The sequence below is a fragment of the Talpa europaea genome, assembly GCF_964194135.1.
Source record: "Talpa europaea genome assembly, chromosome: 8".
Taxonomy (NCBI): domain Eukaryota; kingdom Metazoa; phylum Chordata; class Mammalia; order Eulipotyphla; family Talpidae; genus Talpa; species Talpa europaea.
In genome coordinates, this window is record NC_140075.1 from 12,724,753 (window position 1) to 12,735,600 (window position 10,848).

Here is a 10,848-nt window from a genome sequence, read left to right on the forward strand (position 1 = left end):
TATATGGAAGAAATTCATGAGTCTATTTTTACATAAGTGTAGAATTCATCCATTGAAGTTGATCTGCCTTTTTTACAATTGACCCTATAATAACTCTTCACAAAAACAATAAATGGACAATTACATACATTCTATCAATATATGGGTAGTTTCAAGTGATATGGCAATTTTTGTTTCTAAATAGTCACTTTTCCACCTCTAATCAAGATTTCATTGAAAGTAAGTCCTATTTTGAGGGTTCAAATAAGTCATATTTTGAGGGTCCAAAGAAGATATAGAATGATTAAATGAAAGCTCCATGTTATTATATAAGCTTGGTAATTTATACCTATTTCATTGATTATACAAAAATATTAAAGAATTGATTACTTAGAAAAATGTAATAAAAAACTGTAGATTTGAATCAACCTTCAGAAGACTTTAATTCAGAAATGATCTAATCAGAGAAATTAAGGTCTCCTTTTCCTCGTCATCACACTCCACAAAGCCTTTTTTACTTCCTTGTTCCTGAGGCTGTAGATGAGCGGATTCAACATGGGGATCACCACCGTGTAGAACACAGAAGCCACTTTGTCCCGATTCAGGTAGTAGCTGGTGATGGGTCTCAGGTAAGTGTAGATGGAGGTGGAATGGAACAGGATTATAGCTGTCAGGTGAGTGGCACATGTGGAGAGTGCTTTGTGTCTTCCTTCCTCTGAATGCATCCAGAAGATGGAAAACAGAATATAAGAGTAGGAAGTGAGAATTACCAACAGAGCCCCAACCATATTCACTCCAGCAAAAGTGGAAAAGATGCTTTCGTTCAGGCATGTGTCAGAACAGGAGAGCCTGAAAAGTGGAGGGCTGTCACAGAAGAAGTGGTGGATGACATTGGAATTGCAGAATGGCAAGGTGCTCACGTAGCTTGTGTTAACCATGGAGTTCAGCAGTCCTGCTGTGAACGCCCCTGCTGCCATCTTAAGACAGACAGCTAGTGTCATGGTCAAGGAGTACAGAAGGGGGTTGCAAATAGCCACATACCCATCATAAGCCATCAGCCCAAAATGGATGCACTCAGTGGTGGCCAAGGCGAAAAAGAAGTGCATCTGCAGAAAGCAGCCAGCAAAAGAGATGGTTTTCTTCTCTGATAATAAATCAGCCAGCATCTTTGGGGTGTAAAAAACTGATTTCTAGAATCAACCCTATTTACTCTCTTTTGAAACCATTAAGGATGGAATGCTCAATTTTCACAGTGAATTTTTTCAGTGTATGGAGGTTTGGTGCATCAACAAAGTGTATTTTTCACTCTGACCATCACACTTAAACAAATAAAGAATTGTGCTCCTGGTATCAAAATCAAAAAGATTAAAGAAAAACTCCTTTGTAGTGTCTTTTTATTATTGGTAGACATTTTCATGTAATGATTGTACCACGCCTCCACCTAAGCAGTTTCCACACATACAGGAAAACTCTACAATCCTCTGCTTATTCTGATTCACTCTGATATATACCCCTGTACACACACATGTGAACACATGTGCACATACACACTGATATTGAGAGTGTTAATTTGTTAGATTGCTGTAACCAAATACCACAGACTGGGAGTTTAAACAACAGTGATTTATTTCTCACTGTTCTGCATCTAGGAGCCTGAGCTCAAGATGAAGTCAGGACTGTTTTCTGGTGAGGCCCCCCTCCTTCCCTTGCAGGTAGACATCTTCTGTTTGTCTCTTCACATGGCTATTTCTCTCCATGTTCTGTGCTGTGATTCTTTCTCTCATGATACTAGTCCCATTGGATTAACATGTACTCTTAAGAACTAATTTTAAGTTAATTACCTGCACAAAATCCTATCATTAAAGTTACATACTGAAATACCAGGACTTAAGTCTTTAATGTATGAATACTGGTGTATAAATATATTTTTACATAATACACACATAGTTATTGTATATACACATGTTTACATACAAATCACATATATTTAAATGCCTAGTATTCACTGTCATATCCATATGATTCATATTGAATAGACTCCCATAGTTGCAGGTAATATTTACTTTATAATGATTGCATTTGACTTAGCTTGGCAGCTACCATGTAATTGAGAGCAAAAGCACAGGTTGCATATTCCATACTATTTTCCATAAAGTCATTGACACCCTGCTCCCTCCTCAGATTTATACTTTGACAACAATCTAAATACAGCCTGTCATTCAGGGACAGATAATGTGTCCAAATTCCTGAGTCATCATCATGCAGGTATCTTAGGATGCACATCCTCTCCTTTTATTTTCTTATTGAGATTATGGACAGAAAATCCATTCCTTATTTTTCAGGGAATATACAAACTGGGCATTGACATTTATCAAAATTACACTTAATTCAAGAATGACAATAGACAAGCTACAACAGGCTAATAGATTTGTCTCTTTCAGCAACTGAACCCCAGTCCATCTCTGTGGGTCTCCCTGATAACTCAGCTTTGCCTGTGCTTCATTTTACCCTTCCACTCTCTGACGCTCTTGCAGGGGGGCCCACTCCTCATTCCTCAGTCCAAGAACCAAGGAATAGAAAGCACCCGACTATGTGTATATCTATCCCTGCTTCCAACAGATGGTATTTACACTGCAAGAATGAATCCTTCAAAGTTAACTAGAAGTGGTCTTCCTAAATTCTTTCCATGTTTATTACTGTCATTATCATTATGAGTGTTTTTGTTATTATTTTTATTTTGTGAAGACCCCCTTGATGGTGCCCAAAAAGTCTACTCAATATACAGAATAATCCAAAGTGGGGACACAAGCCAGGGTTCTGGAGCAATACTTCTAATGGAAAAGGTGTTTCCTTCTCTAGGGTGGCAGCATAGAAAGTGTTGAGAAACAGTCAGACTCCAAAGATAGTCTGTATTTAGAATCAATATAATATACTGATGGATTGACTATGAAGCATGTGAGAATAAACGAAAATTCCAGAATCAATGTTAAGGATTTGCTGAGCAAATGAATAAAAGACCAAAAGAATTTGATGAGCAAAAAAAAAAAAAAATGTTTGTCCATTAGTGCGATTAACATTTGTATTGATACTAGCTATCTGAGTCTCCTAATGAAGATAAATTATGTTAAAGTACTTCTTAGGTCCTTAGAGTATCATGGGACATCATAAGAGCTCAGCAAAATATATCATTACTGATCTTATATATTAATTTAAAAACACAGCTGTTCATATTATTCATTATTACATTATAATTAATATCAGTCTGGCATGGTACTGAAAACTAGAATACTATGTTTTAAATTATAACAAATCACATCTCACAAAAAGTATGATAAATATTAATATAACAGAAAAAATGTTCAACATCACTTGCAATCAGGGAAATGCAAATCAAAACTACAATGAGATACCATCTTACACCAGTGAGAATGGCACATATTAAAAACACTAACAACAACAAATGTTGGCGAGGATGTGGAAAGAAAGGAACTCTCCTGCACTGTTGGTGGGAGTGCAAACTGGTCCAACCACTATGGAAACCTGTGTGGAGATTACTCAACCTACTAAAGATAGAGCTTCCATATGATCCAGCTATTCCACTCCTAGGTATTTACCCAAAGGACACAGAAATATTAATTCCTAAGAGCACCTGCACCCCTATGTTTATAGCAGCACTACTTACAATAGCTAAGCTTTGGAAACAACCCAAATGCCCAAAAATAGATGACTGGCTCAAGAAGATGTGGTATATATACACAATGGATTATTATTCAGCATTCAAAAAAGATAAACACATGCAATTTGCAGCAACATGGATGGCACTGGAAGGGATCATGCTCAGCAAAATAAGCCAGAAAGAAAAAGAAAAATACCGGATGGTCTCACTCATAACAGGAATCTAGAAAACCTAAATAAGGGACCAGGAAAAAGAATAAATATAAGAATGAAAAAAATCAAAATCAACAAACAACTATGAACGAGAGACACACTTTGGGGGGTGCAGGGAAAGGAGGGTTGGGGTCAAAATCAGGGGGTTGCAATTGTATGGGGAATATAAAAATAAAAAAATAAATGAAAAAAAATTAAAAAAATAATATAACAGGGAAATTATAGCAGAAATGCAGAAACTTATATTGCCATTGATCAATTTACACATATGCAATAACTTTATATAAATGTTTTCTATGCAACATTATAAACAGAACAGCATTGTCTTAATTAAGCATTGCCTAAATGTAAGTGTTAAGAACAAAATGTGGAATTTGTTGATCATCTTTGCAAACATCAACAAACAGGACACATTGACTCATCATAGAAATAGACATAAATAAAAGCAAGGTGAAAGAATAGTTCATAAAAAGCCACAGAATATCTGTAAATATATGAATGATACATTGCATATACAAGATAGAGATGATCCAAAAATGCAAATTACTGAACATTAAATCCTTCTCAAATATTTATCTCTGTTTGCAAATATAAGTAAATAGCAATAGCTATAAATATAAAATCTGGATATCATTTGTAGCAAAGCAAAGATAAGTTACAATAATATTAATGGTATTGATAGAAATATTAGAATAACAGAAATATTAAAAGTAATTATAGCATTACTTTTATTACTTAAACTATTAAGAAATATTTAAGTAACTGAAATATTAAAATAACTTAATGCAATGTAAAAATGAATATCAATGTGCTTCTTCCTAAAAGAAGTGTCTGTGATGACTCAAGCCAATTACATATAAACACAAAAGAATTTACTGGGAGAAATAAATATTTTATTAATACAAGCATGCATTTGCATCATTATTGGGTGAATGGAAACAATCCCTCTAGTAAACATAACAGCAGTGTGAAGGACAAAAAATACCCAATACTTGGACCAAAGAAAAATGATCTTCTTAAACAACTTTCAATTTTAAAAAAGTTATAAAATAAATTTAAAGAACCTTAAAGAATGAATTTCTCTAAAGCTGGAGTTTTGTGAGGAAATTAAAAAACAATTAGAGATTATGAAGATAATTTTTTTTTATCTTAATCACTTGTTTATTTTTTATTTGGTAACATTGAATTATAGCACTGCAGGGGATTTGGGGGAATAGGTTAAAATTAAAACCCCACCCATGCCATCTAAGACCCCCTACCTTGATCATTGCCCCCTCCCATTCTGCCTCCACGCCCATCTTTTCTCCCACTGTAGTAGCCTCAGTTCTTCAGTCATATTTCTAGGGTTTATATTTCTTTAGTTTGGTCAGCTCCTTTCTAGTTTTTTTTAGAGAAAAACATTAAAATGATGGAAAACCATTCACTCTCCTGATAAACTTTACTGGTGACCACAAATTTTGACTTTATTGTCAATTCTTAGCTCTACAACTTTACTCCACTAAAAGTGGAAAACAAGTGAGTGAAGCATTAACTTCAAAAATTTACTTGCAAAATATATAACAAAACTTAAAAACCAAGGTTTTAAAAATTTAAGGAATTTCAAAAAGTTAAGGGGACTGAAGCTATTAACATGTCACAGAAAGATAGACTTTAAATGCTCACCAGGTGGAAACCAAAGTGATTTTACTGAATGCAGCACTTTAAATTGATGGGCTTACAGTGCTTCAAGTCCACGACATTCTATCTAAGTCCACACATTCATCTCCCAGTGTTACAATGACAAAGGAATTAACAAAGTTTAAACTCGCAGTATCGGAAAGCTGCAAAAAAAGTACATAGGAAACACCAGACATTTTACTAATACATTCAATATATATGCACACGAACCTTTCCTTCTATTTTTTCAATGTTCTATGCCTTCTCCAATATCAACATCTGCCCTAATAAATCCAAATTTGTGAAGCATTGAGATTTTCTTTTTTAGTTGTTTGTGTGCTCATCTAAAAATTAATCAATATTAATTCATAAAACACCAGGGTATATTCTTAAGAAAAAACATTGCATATTGAAAATATTACATAAATGTAAATCCTCTTGTAATAATGGACACTATTTATTAGAAATGCCTTATAACTTTTACATTCATCATCTGGTTTAAACTTTATAAAACACTACAAGCCTGGGATTATTATTTATCTTGTACAGTTTCAGAAACTGAGGTTCTAAGTGTGAGTGGCTTACTAAGTATTATATAGCTAAAAGGAAGCAGATCTAGAGTCAAAATCCTAAGGTTCTGGTCTAAAGAAGTTCTCATAGTCACTCTACTATATTCCATGAATATAATGGAATCAGTGACTTCTGAAGCTGTATGTATTAAGCTAACAATGGAGTGCTTTTCCATAACAAATTTCTGGACTATGCAATGGTATTGGTATGCTATAGTTTAAAAGATGACAACTCTCTTTTCTTAGTTTGTGCATCAGTTGTCCTTAAATTGAGACAATAATTATTAGAACTATTTTGTGATATCCATGACAATATGGATTTATAAAGACTTATTCATGGAAATGTCCAAAATTATATCTGGACAAGTGACAATAAATCAACAGAAACACAAGTAAATAAAAAAGTCCTTAGTTTTTAGTCATAACTGAAGGAAATGCTGTATAGTATAGAAAGCAAAGAGTAGCTCCAAAGCCTAGCATAATGATTGGAATTATGCCAAAAGAAATGTCAGAAGGAATTAAACAAATACTCAGTGGTGACATTTAGCTTTGTAATACTGACAAACAAGACAAAAGGTCAGAAGGCAAAGTTCAAAACCTAGCCCTTAAAACCTGACTATGGAACTGAGGCATTCAGAGGGGCAAGAGCTAAGAGGGGGGCAAACATATATGTGAGGGAGCACATGTTCCATGGGGGTGGACTATAGGTGTTTTGGTGGTAGAATAACAATGTGAAAACAGCTGGAAAAGAGGATCCTATTTTTTAAATTTAGAAACAGGAATGTAAACCAATGTTACCTGATAACAAAAATATAAAGGTACAATATAGAGTAAAAATATTGGATATAGAGTAAAAATATTTCTTTAAAATATGTTCAGTATCACTATTACAAGTGCCTGGAGCCATCTGTCTTCTGCAGGAGTCTAAGGACAGCATTTTTCACTTCTTTGTTGCGAAGACTATAAATCAGTGGATTCAGCATGGGGATCACAATAGTATAAAACACAGAAGCCACCTGATCCTTTCCCAAGGAGTAGGATGTATTTGGTCTTAAGTAACTGAAGATCATAGTGCTATAAAAGATGGTGACAGCCATGAGATGAGAGGCGCAGGTGGAGAAGGCTTTTCTCTTTCCTGAAGTGGAATTAATTTTCAGAATAGTAGAGAGAATGGACACATAGGACACTGATATCGTGATAAGAGATGCCACAAGACTCGTGCCAGCGAAAATGAATATCATCAGTTTGGTGTTGCGGGTTTCAGTGCAAGACAAGGCTATAATTGGGGATGTGTCACAGAAAAAAATGATGGATTACATTGGAGTGGCAGAATTGCAATCTCCTCATGCAAAGCTCATTGACTAAGGAGTCTGTGAAAACTACCAAATAGGACCCAAAAACAAGGGACCAGCAACGTCTTGTGGACATGACAACTGGCTAGTGGAGAGGATTGCAGATGGCTACATAGCAATCATAGGCCATGGAGGAGAGAAGAAAACCTTCAACAGCAACCAAGAAGAGAAAAATATACATTTGAGTGAAACAGTTCACATATGAAATCTTTTTGGAGGTTAGTAAGTTATCTAAGGTTTTAGGTGTGATGACAGATGAGTAACTGAGGTCAATGAAAGACAGGTGACAGAGGAAAAAATACATGGGGATGTGAAGCTGGGTATCTAGGCAGATGATCAGTATCATTCCCTCATTACCTAACACAGTGACCAGGTATATAAGGAGAAACAGCATAAAGAGCACCAGCTGGATGTCTTCAGTATCCGTAAACCCCAAAAGGATGAAGTCAGCCACATTTGTGTTATTCCACCTATGCATTTTGCACCACTGATTTTACCTGTTGAGAAGTCAAAATTGATAGGTGATGTAACAATAAAAAGTTTCAGGTTTCTATGAATGATCTGGCATATCTATGTCTGTTAATTGTTTTCTGCATCTTATCAAAGACAGGTTTACAGAATATAATGAAAAAAATTGAATTTGATTGTCAAGTACAGAAATGGGTATATATTGATAATTGTTCATTATGTAATCAATGCAGATACATTGCTCAATTGGAGTGAAACTGACAGCCTTCTAAATATTTCTCTGTTCTAATACATTTCACATATGAATATTATACCATACATGTTAATACTAGGTATTTTGTTAGATCATGTAAAGTACATAGACAATTCAAGATCTATAGTGTGTGTCAGAGCTATTAAATTATGACATTGTGAGTCCACAGTGTAGACTGACTGCAGAGAGATTATCAAATATCATCTTCCTCAATGAATTCAACATGCATGAAACAAACATTAATATAATAAACAGTGAAAATATTGCTTTAAGCATAATTTCTAACTGTATTTTTCTAATAAAATTAATAACAATAAACTTCAAACTAAAAGGACTTCAGTGGAGTGTATTAGATTTACTAATATGAGCAGTTATTAATATGAACAGTGAATAATAGTTAAACAAGTTCCAGAAGATAAAGTGTTTTCCTAAACTGACCTTTCAAAATCAAATTTCTGCAAAATCATTTTTTTGAAATTTTGTCACTGATCATTACCCTGATTCCATTAACTCTGTGTTTCTGTTTCCACAAGCACTGGAACCATTTAGAGTCTAAGGTTTAAATGATCTATGCTCTCCTTGACTGTGTCCATTAATTTGACTTGAACTAAAGCCCTCTAATTTTGAGCATAATACTTACTGTGAACCAAGTTTGTGGGGGGGAAATAAACTTCTTCCAATATTACCCGTCCACAAATTGTTTACCTTAAATTTTTCTCAGAAGTAAAATATGAAAATCATTTGCGTCAGAAATTTCTGTGATAATATGTTTTCTTTTAGATAAGTTCTTTTTAAAATTTTGTACACTCATTTTTTAATTATTATGTAAAGTAATTGACCAAAGAGTTTTGTTAAGATCTTGGTCAAGTGGAATTTTCCTGCGCTGATGTCTTTAAAGAATATCAGGGAGTTATGAGAACATAGTAGATGGAGTTGTCTTGTCTCTCCTCCTGATGATTCCAGGGTACCTCATATATTGGGGATGGTGAAAATGCCAGGTTGGGTCATCCATGTGAGACCAATTCCCAAAGAAAAGTGTTTGGCCTGTTTCCAAGGACAAAAGTTCAAGGACTCATTACAGCTTTTTAAGTTTTCAGGATACACTTGCTTTCTCCCTTAAAAGTCATGTAATAAAGAGCCTGTCTTTGTCTTGTCTTGTTTTGTGGAGCTCTAAATTTTTAATGGGGGAGGTAAACAAAGAGCTTCTAGATATTAACTTAAATAATCTATTTTTAAACAACAAGGGATGGAATAATTTATTTTCCACAGTGAAATATTTTTGTATTTTATGAGATCATATTATGATATAATCCAGAGCTAGGACAGTTGGTGCATCAACAAAGTATATTTTTACTCTGACCAGTACACTGAATAAAGATTTAAGCTCTTTGTTTTTTTTTAGATATTTTTTATTTATAGCTTTTGTATCAATGTAGATTCCCTGTAAAATTTCCACCACCAGTTCACTGGTGAACCATTACCGTAGACCCTTGTCTTTGACTCAAAATCAAAAGGTTCAAAAACTTTATTTTTGTAGCACTTTCTATTTTCTTATAAAGATTGTAAATGCACATCCACCTAAGCAGTTTCCACACATACAGAGAAACTCTATTATTCTCTGTTCTTTCTTCACTCACTCTGGTTGTAAAACACACGTGCACAATATGATGTCTGTGCACGTGTGAACACACGTGCACAATATGATGTCTGAGAATATTAGTTTGTTAGGGTGATGTAACCAAATACCACATACTGGGAGCTTAAATAACAGCAATTTATTCTCCATGTTCTCAATCTAGAAGCCTGAGCTCAAGATAAGTCAGGGCTGATTTCTAGAGGGTCCCTCTCCTTCACTGTAGGTAGATGTCCTCTCTTTATCTCTCCACGTGGCCATTCACCCTTCATGTCTCTGTGCTGACGCCATCCAGGAGGTGGGATGGGTCACGTGTCACCAGCTGTTTCCTCGTGCTGGGCCGCCTCCGAGTCTCCCACCATTCTGTCCCACCCCCTGGTCTCAGCCTCTGGTGACCTCACAACCCCATTTTGGACACAGGACAGACTGGACATGTGGGTCAAATAAGGTGGAGATGTTCCCCTTGTAACTAAATGTTTTCTATTCATTATAAATATATATTCAATTGATCAGCATTTCAAAGTGTCAGCTTTTCAATATGAACAACTGACCTCATTTTGTTGTCCGACAAAAGGGAATTTTATTTTTTCTCTTTTCAGGTAATGTGTTTTACAACCAAGTATCATTTCACAATGCATTTTGCATTTCAGAGGAGCAATAGTTAAAATACTCATCTTAAAACTGAAAGCTAGTATTTAAAACTCACAGTTCAATTTCACAATGCCATATTTTCTGGGATGAATTTCAAAGAGGGAAAATATTTTTATTTTACTTTTCTTCAAATAAAGGACTTCTGCAGTTTAGGTTTTTAATATATTTGTGGTCATATAATATTTTAATTATGGTCTATCAGACAATTATTGTTCATAGCCATGTATTTCGGCATTGAGAAGACTGGGATGAAAGTGCATCGCATGTTAAATATCACATGTACTAGAGCTATTCAGGAACAATGAGGAAGAATCTTAAGAGGAAGTTAAAATTCACACTAGTAGTATAAAAGGGAAAACTTCACATGTTCATCCCCAGAATATGACACAATCAGGAGTG

At 34.8% G+C, this 10,848-nt stretch overlaps 1 protein-coding gene across 1 annotated transcript; it reads right to left on the reverse strand.

The window, feature by feature from the left end:
* Positions 1-335: 335 nt before the first annotated feature.
* LOC311175162 (olfactory receptor 5F1-like) lies at positions 336-7,922 on the reverse strand (the record flags this gene model as incomplete). The annotated part of the gene is made up of 2 exons (XM_084240091.1): positions 336-1,169; positions 7,698-7,922. The coding sequence occupies 2 exons, from the start codon at positions 7,920-7,922 to the stop codon at positions 450-452; spliced, it is 945 nt and encodes a 314-aa protein (XP_084096217.1). The 3' UTR covers positions 336-449.
* Positions 7,923-10,848: the final 2,926 nt, after the last annotated feature.